At 32.6% G+C, this 16,597-nt stretch overlaps 1 protein-coding gene across 1 annotated transcript in view; it reads right to left on the reverse strand.

The window, feature by feature from the left end:
* The window catches only part of LOC132704457 (synaptotagmin-10-like), a 111,802-nt gene that overhangs the window by 2,961 nt on the left and 92,244 nt on the right, over positions 1 to 16,597 (reverse strand). The window contains exons 7-8 of the mRNA XM_060674465.1: positions 13,822 to 13,990; positions 1,422 to 1,542 (exon numbers count right to left, since the gene is read on the reverse strand). Coding sequence (XP_060530448.1) covers positions 1,422 to 1,542; positions 13,822 to 13,990 — 290 coding nt within the window. The remainder of the gene's footprint in view (positions 1 to 1,421; positions 1,543 to 13,821; positions 13,991 to 16,597) is intronic.

The following is a 16,597-nucleotide window of genomic DNA, read 5'->3' on the forward strand; positions in this document are numbered from 1 at the left end:
CGCCATGTAACTGTTGACATGTTGAGTAACTCGTATTACCGTGTGCTTCCATAAAAGTTATTTACGAGTGCATCACTAATTTTTCGTCGGCTTGAAATCACTTGCAAAACAAAATGTGAAAAATGTGTATGAATTCTTAATAAATAAACAAAATGCCTTAAAGAAAACTTCGTACAAAAACGCCAATATTGTTAATAGTGAATCATTCAAAGAAATAAATGTAGTGATTTACATCACACCGTTTCCAATTTGCTACGCGATCCTTCATAGAGTAATTGGTAAATTGGGATTTAAATATCGCAAAATGACAAAAAACAAGTCGAAATGGAATCGCACAGCTTGCGCAGTTGGAAAGTTAATTACCTTTAGGAAATCAAAAGTATAGATCTGAAAACAGATATATAATTTACTAAAACTTGGTTCAATCCACAGACAAAAGCACCTTCAAATAAAGAAAACGTATCACCTTCATGTATGTTGGATCAGAATAACTATTAGTTCCAAACTGTTTGCTGTTGCCTGCGAAGAATATTAAGGACAATCATGAACATGCCAGTGCAGAACTTTTAGAAAACGGGTATCAAAATTAACTTTTAAGACTGTATAACGTATCACACCCGCCTGATACAAAAAGCAGCAAACTCATAAAGTACAGTGACGTAAAGTACAGTACAGTACAGTAAAGTACAGTAAAGTAACAGAAATTTAAGAGTATTTATTACAAAATAATATTTGTTGGCTGTTAGAAGTGTTAAATTAATATTTTATTAAAAAATAATATTTTATTAAATAATAATAGGTTTAGCTGAATAATGGGGCACAGTGTTTTATCGCTCCCTCCATATCATTGTAGATTCAACACCATAGAACTTTTGTGTCACCAAGTAAAATCAAATAATGTTATTAATTGAGAGCTGAAAATTGACGATTCTAACATTTGCAATACAAAATAACATAGAGCCCATTAGAATGAATCTTAATGATGACTCTGAGAGTGAAACAGAATTAGATTTTGAATAAACACGTACTTATTAAGTCGATTATTGATAATTAGTATAAATTTAATGCTACCGTATTTTCTATTAGTGATGTGATTTTATTATACCTAAGTAAACATATTATAATATATAATAGTTATATTTTTAAAACACCTTAAATAAAATACCGATTGGTCAGGTGTTTTGTTGCAATCGGAAGTTTATTTCGATAACGGCGGTAAAAGGCACACCATATGGTGCAGAATTTCAAAAATGTAATGTACAAATAATTATACATTTTCGGGCCTCTGCCTCTAGACCGTTACAAGGGTTTAATGTTTAGTAAGCCGGATTAATCTTTTGAGGGCGGTAAATCGATTTTAAATATTCGAATTGGTCTACAAAATTCACCGCTTAAAATTGCGTAGACAATTAAAAACTTACCAGATTTTCCGGTAATATCCATCGCTTTTAAATTATGGCCTTTTATGACCGTAATTGTCAAACGTCCTGCTTTTGGAAGGTAACACAGGCATATCATCAATTCGCCCAGGTCTACTTTATCCTGGAAAAGAAATGGTAAATAATTGAAGCGCAGCTGGTTGAAGCCTCTTTGTGTTATTTATTTCATTAGATTCTACACAAAAAAATGATTTTTGCTCACATTATTGTTTCACATATTTTCGTAATAAACAATATTATTTGTCATTTTTAAAAAGGCGTTTCAAAAATACGAAATTACTGGGGGAATGTCCATTTTAACTGAGTCTCGAATGGGCATCAAAAAATCTTTAACCCACTTTGTAGCTTACAGTTTCTGATATTAGAAATAGCGGTTTCCCTTAAAACGGACACATACCATTATTATTATTATTGAAGTCATATTGCAGCTGTTCGGTGTCATTAATATTTTCAACTTTATGTAGATATATTTATGTTATATGACTCTCAGTGATAATAATTTTAAAAATACAATTCAGTAAACATAAAAGAAATTTTCAATAGTCTATCTATCTAGTCAATAGTCCTGCACGTCTTTTATGGGGCTTAGTACTGCGTTTTTGCAACATCAGCATCTTCCGGATAAACTTTTCCAAAGTCCTCCAATTTAGCGATTTGGATTTGGATCGTCGTACATTTTAGATAAAAACAATCAATATAGATGTTTCGGTGTAATTTTATCAATAAATTACAGCAAATTTTTTAGGGTAACGTAAACGATAAATAACTAATAACCGGCCAACGGGAACCATTTATTTATAACAAAATGTCTATTGATTGATTAGAATTTCATTACCTGCTGTTGATCCGAGCCTGACCGCAGAACATACAACTAAAATGGAATCTGCCAACAATCCGATGCATAAAATATTGATGGGTTTAGATAGATTATGTTTGCTAATACGCAACACGTGCATTCGCATAAATAGGCATTTGGTGTTTGGCTTTGATTGATAACATGTAATTTTTTTTGCTACTCGCTGCTCTAAAATACCGATCAAATACACTTCGGGTATTTCTGGTACTGGGTTTCAGATGTTTTCTGTAGATCTTATCCACAGGTGGTATTTTGAAGCCTTTAAATTCTGACCGTCAGGTAGCAATGTATAGCATAATAGCTTCTTCAATCTTTCGTTTTTTAAGCAGTGTAAATAACCAAATCGAACTCATGACTAAAACGGCTTTTATCAAACTTATTGTCTAATATATTATTTCAGTTGAACGTTTTTCATATGAATTTTCACATTTTTTAAGGAGAAATGTAATTGATTTAATTATTTCTCATTAATAGCCAGTCCTGAGGGGCAAATCACCATCCAAAACGGTAACTAGATTTAGCACAATCATGGCATTTCACAGATTTCACGGATTTCAAAAATATGTCATGAATTTTTCAATTTTATGAATCTGAAACTATTAAATTAAAATTATTTTACGAAATAAATAAGTTAATTTTCGAAACGGTTTTCAGGTTAGAATCTGGTCGGTGGGTCCATCCGCGTGATATGTTTAGGATGTCCGCACTCGTATTAATACTTGATTATTTTAAATAGAACAATTTTTGTTATACTGAATTATTTATCTTTATAACTTTAATTGCGTAATTTTCATCATAGAAAAGTGCGTATTTAAGACATTTAATAAAGAATTCTGACTGCTCCAAAAAATCCAAAGATCACACGAATAAATTTTGTTTAATTTAACAATGGTATTTGTAAATATGGTTTCGGTTCAACCAAATCTTAGATGATAATCTACATCTTTCTTTTATTTAATAAATACGTTTTTGAAATTTTTGTTTGTTTATTTTTTGCGGATTTTGCAGGTAACAAAGATTTATGAGATTTCACATATTTCACGGATGTGGTAAATGATGAATTATGCCTAGGCCAGTCTATGCCTCTTCTTTTTTTGCGGACTATATTTCACAAACTCTGTTACCATCGACCAGGAGTTCGGCGCGCCTTTAGCAACATTTTTCTTGGAAATTATTGGCGATTTGGTCGCTTTCGCCGTAACTTTCTCATAATTAGTGTTTTTTGCAGTCTCTTAACGGAATTCGACTGTCATTAATCTTTCCTCGCCCCCGATCTTGATCCACGTTATCGAGTGGCAGCATCTAACAAACTCCAGGTACCCGTTTTAAAGACATCGTTAAAAGAAATTTTAATTGGATATTGATGTTTTATGCACGAAGTCGCAAAAAAAAAAAAGAGCTTTTCGTTATCCGTCGAAAGATTTCGAACTTGAGTCGGCCAAGAGTTTAGTTAAACGCCAGAGTAAATCATCTTGGGAATTACCGGAGGTTGCCGGGCCTCACCGAAGAACTTTGCTAACCTCATCGGCACGTGTATGCTAGATATTACATTTCTCTGTCTCCCCAAGGTTAATTATGCCAAATTACGCAGAAAAACAACTTCGAAAAATAACCTAATGCTCAACACGTAAATGAAATCCAAGCTGTGTCACCGTGGGAATAAAATCCTAAGCAAATTATTTATAATCTCGGAATTAATTTGCCTGACATTATAGGCTCGTTTGATTAGTAAGCAAATTGTTTGGGCATTTTTTAAACTTCTACAATCTACTGTAATTCTACTTATGAATCTTCTAGATTCCTACTGCGACGGTTGTTTATAAGCCAAACTTGATGCCGTTTAGGCATAAACTATTGGCTTTTTCAGAAACTGAGTTTTAGGACGACTGGATATAAGCCACCAAGTTTGATTTATAAACAACCGACGAAGGTGGAATCCAGAAGATTTGAAATAGTAAATCGGTTGGGCGTTATATTTTTCCATACGGCTGGGGTGAAATGAAAGGTGAAGAAATATCATAGCTATCTTGAATTTCAAGGTTGATTTTAGAAATTTCGCATTTTTGACACCCTTTGTAGCTCGGTTATGAGCAAACTTATCGAAAACGTAAAAAATGGTTTGGATAGGACGTACGTACGTACTATTTCAAATACAAATTATTTCAGTACAAAGCATATGTTTTTTATAAGTAGGCCATAAAATGTTCAGATTTTTAATTAATTTAAATGATAGCATTGATAATAGCCCCTATTTTAATATAGTATAATATAATTTAATATAATACAAGATTATATAATATAATATAATATAACCAGTTTGTCATAATTATGATTTGTGTGATTAAAATGAGCCATGGCAGAAGCAGGAGGAGGCAGAAGTAAAAATAATAATGACGAAATGTCACGACTGTGATGAAATTTATATTTGAAATAGTACTTATATTTTCGAAAATCTCAGGTCAAGGCTAATAAAATTATTTAAAGACATACAGGGTATTAACAAAACGGTTGTTTTGTTATTACCAATAATAACACACGGAAAAGATGAAAACGAAAACTTGCTATGGCCGTTCGATTCACCTAACATCCTGATCCGTATTATATTTCTTTTATATTACTGGTTTATTACGATTGACTTATGCTTTATGTTTTTTGAATTTTGACTAATTTATTTCTGTTGAACTTATTTCATGGTTACTATTATCATTAGCGCTGCAATCGATAAATAACTAAATAAATAAAATTTAGGTTTCAGTTTGATTGGTAAAATTTGCATTGGTGTAGGGAAGCAAACAAAAACAATACTAATTTTTCAAAATTGTCTACTGATTAAAATTCTTAGGGAGTTCAAAGAGCTAACCAAAGGACGTTAAATTTTTGAAAAGTATTAATGTCTGAAAAAATATAAAAACTTGCCTTGCTTTGTTGGTAAAATACGACGCATTTGTTTGTTAAGAAGTGTTGTCTGGTTAAAATTTGCATTGGTTAGTTTACGAATCTTCCACAGCATGATTTTTTGAGTTAACTTTGGCAACTTCGAATGTTACTGTTTAAGGGTGGCGTGACAAACAAAATTGACCAGTTTTAAAATTTGTAATGGTGTTGAAAAAATGATTTTAATAAACTTTCAAAACGAAATTGACAGCAAACCGATAAGATTCATTTCTGGTAAGTTGCCGAAACAGCGAAGCGATGAAGTTCGAAGCGTTAGCGGTGAAATCTGCGAGACCAAAATCTCGCAAAGTAAGCGATCGCAAAAATGCTATCCATTAATTTTAATCAAGTCCCGGGTTAATTAACGAAAGTTCTGAGATAAAACACTGCGAAACTATTCGAGCGACTTCATTAATTTTTTCCTCTCCAGTATATTGAATCGAACGACTTTTTGATACTAATTGTTTCGTATTTGACATTTGGGCAATATTCGCAACTATTTTGAAACTTTTCCCGGACGATCTTACCTCCAATTGGGATTTACTCACTCCGTTATCCAAAAATCGATTGAATTCAGGTTAATTTTGACGGTTTTATTTATGCACATTTTGGGGCCTACGTTTACGTATTCAGCATGTGCCGTAAAAAAATATGTACCGTGCTGTTCATTAAAAAATTTTAATTTAAAAGTGCATGGTGTCAATTGTTGATCGACGTCCAAAAGTCAAACATTTGAAATTTCAAAATCCATAATGCAAGAACTAATCATAACACGTATACGGGATTTTTATGAACATGGGGATGTTGAAAATAGAAGGAGAAGCAAATTTTGTGATATCATATATCTATACAATTTCGTAGTTACTATATGTGCACTGATGGCGCATGTGGAAAATGTCATTTTGAATGTCTTTTGTACTTTATTTACCGGTTTGGGAGCGATCGGATGTTTTCGGGAGATTTTAGCGGTCACGATCACGCCATTTATTAAGCTAACCGAATCAGACTCTAAACTACAATGGCGTTTATCAAACTTGCATAATATATTAATAATAATACAAAATGCTTGCATTCGTTAAATAATGATAAAATAATTGTAGAATCTGTTTTTACTGTTTGTCTTACTGCTTTCTAAGTTTTTTTTTTAAGGTTAACTTTGAATTATTAAATTATTTAAAATTTAATCTTGGGGGGAAACTTATTTGGGCGTAAAAATGTTATGTTGTGGAAATAAATAAATTCACCCATAAAATTCTGGTTGCAAAAAAGCGGACGTTTTGACGGAGCGCAAATTAACTTGGGGCTTAATTAAATTTTTTTGACATTTGCGGCAGTAAAAAACACGGCAGCATAAGAACGCAGCTGCAGCGATGTGAATAATTACATGTCGTAACGTCCGAGCCTAAATTCGAAATATAGGATGTCAGGGATGAGTACTTTTTTTTTAAATACTGGTCCACACATCTTTTTGAGTCGAAAATGGATATAACGAAAAACAGGGTCACGTTGGTCAGAATATTTATGTTTATTAGTAGCACCACTTTAATTTTTGTTTTTTTACTTCTTCGGACTAAACAAGTGTAAAGAGAAAGAAACAACCTTACCCTCTTCCACATACGATTTAATGCAAAATGCTTACAAGGGCTCGTCTTCATCTAACGCAATGCAAACTAAATGCAAATGTGCTCAAAGCTATCAGCCACTAAAACTCAATATTCGGGGTTTTAAAAGTGGTTGAAATATGTTCGAATATTTCATTTGTAAGCCTCATGTCAGGAGGAAAATAAACTATATTAAATTGGGATGATGTTATCAGAAGAATAATGCACCGCATAAATAACCACTTATAACTAGAAGAAATAAGGTGGGAAGCTCAGAAACTAGATTTTTTAACAATAATAAAATGTTTCAATATTGTTTCTACTTCTATATAAGTTTTTATTTACTTGAACTTAGAATAATTAGTATCTCAATTTTCTGCCTATCCCTATAATTATTATCATGTGTAATTTATTATTATAATAAGCTACCTGTAGTAACGCCGCTGTCTCATTACTTTCATTCACCAAACGCGTACTTCTACTTATTAAACTTGATAGAAAATGTAAATCTGAAGTTCCAAAATTCAAATTTCTTAATGACTCAAATTTCTTTTTTAACCATTTATCATCCTGCTATAAAACAATGCGGTAGCATTGTTTTATAGCAGAGTAGAACTTTTTTGCGACTGCGAGATATTAACACTATTTTCTCGCCTAGTTTCTTTTCTTTCAAAAAATCAAAAAACTTTTGCCACCACGCACCCCTCAGTTTGTATTTTTACAGACAAATCCGCCACGATTAGGCGTATCGACTTATTCGAAGTTTTAAAATCAAAGGTCCTTTATACTCTAGAAAATGTGACAGCCAACAAATACTTTTTGATTATACTATACATTGGTTCTCAAGATTATTGATAATTTTACAAAAAAACTGAATGAAACGTGGAACAAATCGAAACGTTATTTAACAAAGTTCAAGCGTATACATGAAAAATGTCTTTTGGACGAAATTTTAAAATCAGGACCAAGACCACTATTAAGAACCATTAATTCGGTAAATGTCCGAAATTATCATTTGCTCAAGGAAGTCGACAGACTAAACGCAGGAGGGTTGAAGCTGAACTGGCGTCGAAATCAGAACAGGGACTTTGCTTTGCCACTGAAATGAAGTTACGGGCCGCAGGAAAACGTGATGCCGCGGCATTTCTTCAGAAAATAAGATTTTCGCCGAAAAAAGCAATTCGTTTAAAGAAGATGGAAAAAGTTCGCAATGCACGCTTAGATAATGTATCGTTTTCTGCGGATGAGGCTCTTGCCTTTTTTTGTTAGCTTTAAATTTACCCGTCACCAATACATAGGTTTAAGAGCCCTAGTTAACGAAAAAGGTTTCAAAAAATTGTTTCCCACTTATGATAAAATTTTAGAGGCCAAAAAACAATGCTACCCTAATAAAATCCTAGTGACTAACTCATCAGTCGAAGTTCCTTTGCAATCATTATTAGATCATCTCGTGTAGTTAAGGTACAAAAAGAAGTTTTCGGAAGGTCTTTCGACAACGTTGAAGGAACTGTAACATCTTTAAAGCTAATCAATAAATGAGGATCTGACGGAAGTGGAAACCAAAGCAATTATAAACAAAAAATTGAAGGGGATGATTCAACTATATTGACATCAATAGTACCTTTACAATTAAATGTTAAAAACGCATTAGGAAAATCCACTATATTGTGGCAAAATCCATAAACCTCCTCGACTCGTTTTTGCAGGCCTTTAAGATTTCAGTTTGTTAAAGAAACTGATGAAGTAATTAAGTCAAAAGTCTCTTATGTTGAAAGCATAATTAAGCAACTATCCCCAACTCAATGTAGGTAGTAGAGAATATATTGTGTATCATGAATTATTAAAAACTATGGTAGACGGAAAGGTTTGCAATTCCTTAATGTCTACCTCATCACAAAAATGTTACCTATGCAAATCTCGACCTGCTCCATTTAATAATCTTAACTTTATAAAATCTTTACCTATCAATAAGGATGGGCTTAATCTAGGCCTCTCCACTCTCCATGCGTACATACGATTTTTTAAATGTTTCATTCATATTTCGTATAGATTAAATTTAAAAGTTTGGCGAGTGCCAAAAATTCGTAAGGACGCATTTAATCATAGGAAACAGGAAATAATTAAAAAATTTTGGGAAGAAGTAAGTTTGCTAGTCGATATTCCCAAAGCGGGGTTTGGTAATACGAATGATGGGAATACGGCTAGGAGATTTTTTTCCGACCCTGCTATTTCATTCAGAATTACTGGTGTAGAGCAAAACTTAATTTATAGATGTGGTACTTTATTAAAAACTTTAAATTCCGGTTATCAAGTAGATTCAATGCAATTTGACCATTATGCTTATGAAACAGCTCAAATCTATGTGAGCGTCTATGGATGGTATCCAATGCCCCCTACAGTGCATAAAATCTTGATGCACAGTAAAGAGGTTATCGATAACTTTTTATTACCGATAGGACAACTGGGAGAAGATGCCCAGGAATCGAAGCATAAAGAGGTTAATACTACAGGGAGCATAATACTAGGAAGATATCTAGAAATGATTGCAGCAAAGACTTATTTAATATTATTTTAGTCTCTTCAGACCCTCTTGTATCTAGTTTGAGGGTTGTACTACCAAAAAAAGAAAGTGTTTTTAGTACAGAAGTTATTAATCTTCTAGCAGAACCTGAATTTAATTAGATATATATTTTGCACCATTCGTATTATTAATTATAGTTAGGTAATACTGATTTTTTATAATTAAATACTTTATAAATTTATAACATTAACTTTTACAGTGACGTTGTTTCTTGATGGTAGTGTATTTAAACTGTGTGTATCTTTTTTAAAATCGGTTGAATTTTAACTCAAAAAATGAACTGTAGTGTAAAGTTATTCAGGTGATAAAATTAACTAATTTTAATAATTACCTATTGGTTAGAACATGAACAATTATTGTTTTTTTTTTATTAAACTTATCTTGTCACCCTGTACATTCAGTTCATGGAAATGGTACTATGTGTAAATATTATTTTACCAAACCGGTTAAATAAATATTCGCCATGCCTATATATATTATCCTTATAAATCCAACGAATTAATCGCATTTATTCGCCTATGTGATTATTTCTGGTAATACGGTGGATGTTTGCGTCAGCACGCATTCACATCCAACGCGATAACTGGGGCATTTTCAACGGTACAAGGACGATGCTGGCAAATTTTTGTTTGTTGGTGCAGCCCCTATTTTAAATCGGCTCCGCCACAAAATTCGTGTAGACGATAAGATCTTTTACTAATAAACGCGTTACGACATATCAGGGAAACAAAGACTAGCTGAGTTTTTGATGATTTTTGTGGACCGAGTGCATAATTTTCCCGAGTTTTATAATTGGTCCTTTCCAAATCAAAAAATTACTTTGTTTGACCCTAATATAGATAATTTTTAAATATTGATTTAAAAGCCATTAGCATGTTTATTAACAATAATCTTCTTTGCAAATTGAAAAACAAATGGTTGATGGTATATTATGCAATAAGTTTGATAAATGGCATTTAAGTCGTGACTTTTATTTTGACACTAGCTGCTTTGACGTGCTTAATAAACGAGTGACTTTTAAAGTTTACCAAACGTAGATATTGTATGTGTAGCATATTGTACTTGATATGACCGTGCGAATTGCCAAAAGTCAAAATTTAAGCTGTGCGGTAAGATCTACGAAATGGCCCGCAGGCATAGAAAACGAAACGATCGGTATATAGTTGACTATTTTAGCGAAGCGAGCGGAAACACTTTTCAAGTCTCTCGTTTGTTAAAGATTCGCTCCGCTCGTGGCAAATAAACTTGTGACTTAAATGCCGTTTACCACAGTTGTTGCTTAATTTACTATCATGCGAAGGAAAACAGGCTTGTCTTTTTATTTATTTACAGCTTCATTGTGAAAATTTTGGATTATTTTCGGAATCTTTATTATTAAATAATGTCCTGGAGTAATAGAAGCTCCCATATTTATTAAAGTTAAACTATAGCCCATTCCCATATACAGTGAAGTAGAATAAAATTTAAACAAAGAAGTTTCTTTTTTGACTCATCAATTGCATTTTTATTTTTTAGCTAAAATTGAGCTGTTAACGCTATTACAAAATTTATTGGTAAAATTGGCTATTAAATAAAAATAGTACTAATAACTACGTTGAATTGTTGAAATTAATATCGGGTACTTATACGCCTGATAAAACGAAATATATTTTGACAAAATAGAAAATTATACAATTAAATATTAAAAAATTTTCTCCCTCTTTTCCAATGTCTTACTCGTTTGAATTATATCTCACAGATATAATGAAATTTAATTAAATTTTCTGGCGTTGATCCTAATCAAATGTAGAGGGCTGAAAGAAAGGGGTGTTTAATCTTATTTGCTTCTGAACGTTAATCTTGAGAGACGTTTTGCTAAAATCGCTGTAATCTTTATTTCGGCCTGCTGTCAGAATAAAATTTTGCAGTCAAATACTTGCTTAACTTATTTCATCTTTTTGCTTTATTTCCGGAAAACAGTAGTGTAGTGATCAAAATGTCAATCTCAATCAATCAACTAGTGAAATTTAAAATTTATCTTACAGGGCGAAGTCTAGCCTAAGGCCTAAATCTAACCCTGGTATAGTGTGGAACTGAGGAAACATTTCAATACAAACTACTGACTAATAGATCGATTAACAATTTGAGCCCCGAGAGCAATGCTTGTCGGGTTTGTAGGTTAGAATATTTCCAACAGCCACGAGAAAACGAAAGAGGAAATTTTCTCGCCAGTTTTTCGGCAAACGCGTCTATTATATAATAGCGAAACACAAGGAACTCAAACAAGAAGGCAACCAAAGGAAGCTTGGGTAATACCGAAGCAAATAAAACTTTCTATTTTAATAAAGTTTCAGCACCCTGCTTGGCTGATAAAAGGAAGCTCATTGCGAAAACTTGAACGTGCACAATACCACACTCGTTTCTTTGCAAAAAGTTTCTTAAGCCGAACTTCTGGTGAAGTAGTCCACAATATAAAACCTAAATAATGAAAATTGTAGAAACAGCACCTTCTAATAACAGAAAGCCGCCAAATTTGATCACTGTTGTAAGGGTCAGATATTGACTAACGTTGACTAATATTAAAAAAGTGTAGTAATACTATAACAATCAATGGCCGTATTTAGAAAAAACGCATTTACTTTTAAGTAAAATGTAGAAGCAAAGGGTAGACAGAAGAAAAATTTTTATTAGAATTCGTATTCATAAATCACGTTACACACCAGCTTCACCCCACTAGTGGGCAGAGTAAAATTGATTGATCCCGAGGAACTATCCAAACTATTCACGAATTGTACTTCCACGAGAGTACAAACCCGCATGGCAATATCCCGGAAATATCCGAAATGTGTCGGTGTATAATTGGCTATTTTACCTAGCATCTATTATGCAACATTTTATTTTATACATATCGCGTTCTGTGAGTTTTACACGCCAAGGCTATATATTTTAACGGGGTTCCTTTTTTTGCGTAATATTGCCGGGACTGGAGGGGTAAATTGCTACAACAGCTTGTTTTAAAATTAACATTTTTATGATTAGTATCGCATGACAATTTCAGCTTGCAATCGTAAATTTTCACCCTTTTTAAAATTTGCTCTAACCGTTTTATACATGTTGTTTCAGAATGCAATGCAAAAATTTGAAGGGTATATTTATAAGTCAGTCTTTTTAGATACGCTTTGTGTCCTAACTTTATAAAATATTCGCTTATACGTCGTGAAAACAGTTGTTATTTTGTGTAATTAAAATGAAATTATTTATTCATCCCAATGCAATGGCGTCCCTGACCAATAACAACAACTTTTTTTGTTCCTGTCATTTTTTTGTATCTATCTTCGTCTTCAAAATAAAAATTAGAAACCGTTGCTCTGCATGTTTGTGGTCATCTATATTTATCTATTTGTTTACGAAAATAATCCGTTTTTTAATTAAATAAATCTAAATAATCCTGACGCATTATTAATTGTTATATTCCAGGTGCATAAAGTAAAAAGCCTATTTTCGTTTTTTAAACTAATCTACACACAAATAAGGTAAAAAATAAAAAATTTTGCTTTGATTGCTTGGTTTACAAAAATTATTCAATTAAATTAAAAAAAAAAACAAAATAATGATGTTTACGACAACAAATGCCAGTGCAAAGTTTTGTCAAAATCAGCTGAAAAGTTTTTGAGTAATTATTAAAAGAACGGCCAGTTAGGAGATATGAATATTATTCTTGTGAAAACTATGCTTCATTCATTTTATGGTTTGTGAAAATTTCCACTTGAGCGACCCTTTTTATGGACACAAATATCCCGGGAAGAAAATTTTTGATTTCGTAGTTTTTATTTAGTTATCTAACTCGGTACAGGAGTCTCTAAATTCCACATTATATATATATATATATATATATATATATATATATATATATATATATATATATATATATATATATATATATATATATATATATATATATATATATATATATATATATATATATATATATATATATATATATATATATATATATATATATATATATATATATATATATGATGACACTATATTCCGGGATATCATCCGTTCGCTCGTTGAACTCCGACTGGAATCCTGCATCCGACTGGAATCCTGCAAATCTTGCATCCGACTGGAATCCTGCAGACGTTTCGCCAAAATCTCACTTGGCATCTTCAATGCTCGCGCTCCGAAAACACTTCGAACAGTGTTTTCGGAGCGCGAGCATTGAAGATGCCAAGTGAGATTTTGGCGAAACGTCTGCAGGATTCCAGTCGGATGCAAGATTTGCAGGATTCCAGTCGGATGCAGGATTCCAGTCGGAGTTCAACGAGCGAACGGATGATATCCCGGAATATAGTGTCATCACATTTTTCCATCCGTGAATCAATACGTGAGAATATATATATATATATATACATACATACTTACCCTCGGTGGACATAAAATTTTCATTGTGTATTCGATCTCTTGCTGTAGGTCCGCAATATCTAACAGGCCCTTGAAAACTACGTGGCCTATAAGATCGTGCCTAGAAAATCTGTCGAAATCGTAGACGGAATATTGCAGATATCGATCTCGTAGTTCTTCGTAAGTCACGCTGAAACAGCAGAAAAATTTTTTCTTTTACAAATATTTTTTTCACCTTTTTCGTTTTTTGCGGGGACAAAAATTAATAGATAGATGTGTATTTATTATAGACTATTTATGTTTGCACAGAATTATTTTTTGTTTTCTTCTTGAAATGAACTCAAAATATGTTTATATTTCCAATATTATTTAGACCGATTTATTGATGCTAAGGAATTATTTTTTAAACAAACGGCTCTCTTAAAAGTCAATATGTTTGGTTATAGTATTTTAGTTTTAAAATTTTAAAGCATCAAACTTTTCCATAAATGAAAAAAGCCATACTCCTAAGCCATACGTGTTTCTGAAAACTGATTTTTTTCTTTAAAATGATTTCTGTATGGTGGATTTTTCTTAATATATTGTTACAACAACGTTGTCTCTTTTTTACGGGTAGTCTACCGGGACGCTTTTATAAAAGGAGATACTTGTATACCTAATAAGGTTTTGTTACTCTATATCTTTCTAAAATAGACTTTAATTACAAAAAAAAATTGGTTAGTATCTCTACGAATTAGTTTACATTGAATATTGTTAAATTTCGCTAATTTATGGTAAACAATATGTTCAATCTTTTATTGGTAGAGTACTATTTTTCGGGTAAATTGTAAGTATTATTTATTTTGTTTTTACTACAAATTTGCCTAACCTCTAGCCAGGTGCAGCCAGGCTCTTTTTTGCGACGCTGGTAGCAAGGTAGGATTTACATTCTGTGTTGATACAAAATTTGGTCCTTCGAGTCGGATATTATATTTCGCAAAATAATTGTGTAATCGGTGATTACACAAGAGTTTCCCCGGATTTTTCTTTATTCTCGATCAAGTGCCTTTCATATTGTCGTATTTGGATCTACAAAAGTCGAGAAAAGATCCAGGTAAAAAGTTGGACAAATAAATCATTTAATTTTACAGATTTTACAATTTTCCTTGCTCCGCAATCAAAAACTTCGTTTTATTTTTTTATCGATTTTCGTTGAAATCCGATTAATATATGTATGTATTTTTTTTCACTTTCGCTGAGGCAAAATTTTGTATGGTAATATGGCCTTGAAATATTTTTTTTTTTCGTGTTTAATATATCGGAGTTTAGAGCAAATCCAATTGGCTTCACTTTTGCTTTGCGAGGCATTCTAGCCGGGTTTAAATCTTGACTAGCCTCATTTTCGGATTCCTAATTTAACCTAAATAACTGATTACATTTTATAGGTAGGTGGCAATTTAGAAAATTTCGGGTCTCTTTTTGTCCATTTTGTTGTTGGAGAATGGCACCCACTCTTTCGGCTTCCAATACTGAAAAATTAAATAGATATATCGTTTAAATAGTATTAAAGAGGCATACTCCTTAGCTGTAAAAGCCAAGTCTGATTACTGGCCAATTTATGAACTCAAGGGTAGATATGAAGATACATTGAAAGAATATACAAAATTTCAAGAACTTCATAACAATATCTTAATTTTAACTTCCGCTTTGGGGGAATAAGAATTTTTACAATAGGATGAAGTTCAAAGCGATTTATTTCGAGCTTGTTGGTACTGGTTCTTCGTCCGCACCCGTTTCGCAATGTACAAAAATCAGGTAAAATTTAATTTGCTTTTGTACAAAATTCTAAGCAACATGCGTAATAGATTTAAACTCGAATTTGTTAACAAAAAAACCAGCGATGGTAGTAATGGAACTTCGAAGGGACAACCGTCAAATAAGGACCTGTATTTATTTTTGGTTGAAGAACTTCAACTGCAATACAGGTTAAAAATAATTTCAAAATTTCATATCCAAATAAAGATACGTGCGCCTCATTTAAGAAATCATAATCAACACCTGGTGTTTTTATAGCTGATGGAGTTGTTTGTTCGTGATATAGGGGGCGGAACATCCTTTAGCGTCTTGCAGTTAATTTTTGAAGTGTCAATTTTTCCTACCGCTGAATTTGTGTCAATTCTTGTTTTGCATGACTCCGCTTCAGCATCCAATTTTGTTCCGGGAGATTGTCTGATGTGTCTTGGGCTGCCTCGCGAACGATGTAAAACTCATATAGCGAACATTGGCAATCAAGAATTCGTAACGGCGAAGGGGTTGTTAATTGTATTGTCAAGCCTCATTTTTCACCAGAAACACAGTTGCTTTTAAGGGCTTTGGTCCTTCCAACAATTTTTGCCAAGTATTTCAGCGAATATTCCGCATATGCCATACTTTGATACTTTTGTACTGGCCGATAGGAAATTTTGGAAGCTTGCCGATATCGATTTGCTAATTGGGGTAGCGGAGTTTACATCTATTATGAAAAATAATAAGATGAATTTCTCTGACCCGGAAGGGCCCATGTTTATTGAAACAATTTTTGGTTGGGTTGCTCTAGGAAAATCTAAGATTTTGAACAAAACTAATGTCGCTTCTTTGCCGACGTATTCTACAAAAATTTTGGAGTCGAAAAATGATAATATTAAGCGGCTATGGGCGGTCGAATGCGTACCTATTATCAAAACGGTATCGCCAGTGAAAACCTATACAAGAAAACCCATTTTAGAGATTCTTCTATCCGAGAAAAGAAGAACCCAATTTTTGGAGAATCAAAAAATTT

The sequence above is a fragment of the Cylas formicarius genome, unplaced genomic scaffold, assembly GCF_029955315.1.
Source record: "Cylas formicarius isolate icCylForm1 unplaced genomic scaffold, icCylForm1.1 PGA_scaffold_7__23_contigs__length_41026272, whole genome shotgun sequence".
In the NCBI taxonomy this organism is placed as follows: domain Eukaryota; kingdom Metazoa; phylum Arthropoda; class Insecta; order Coleoptera; family Brentidae; genus Cylas; species Cylas formicarius.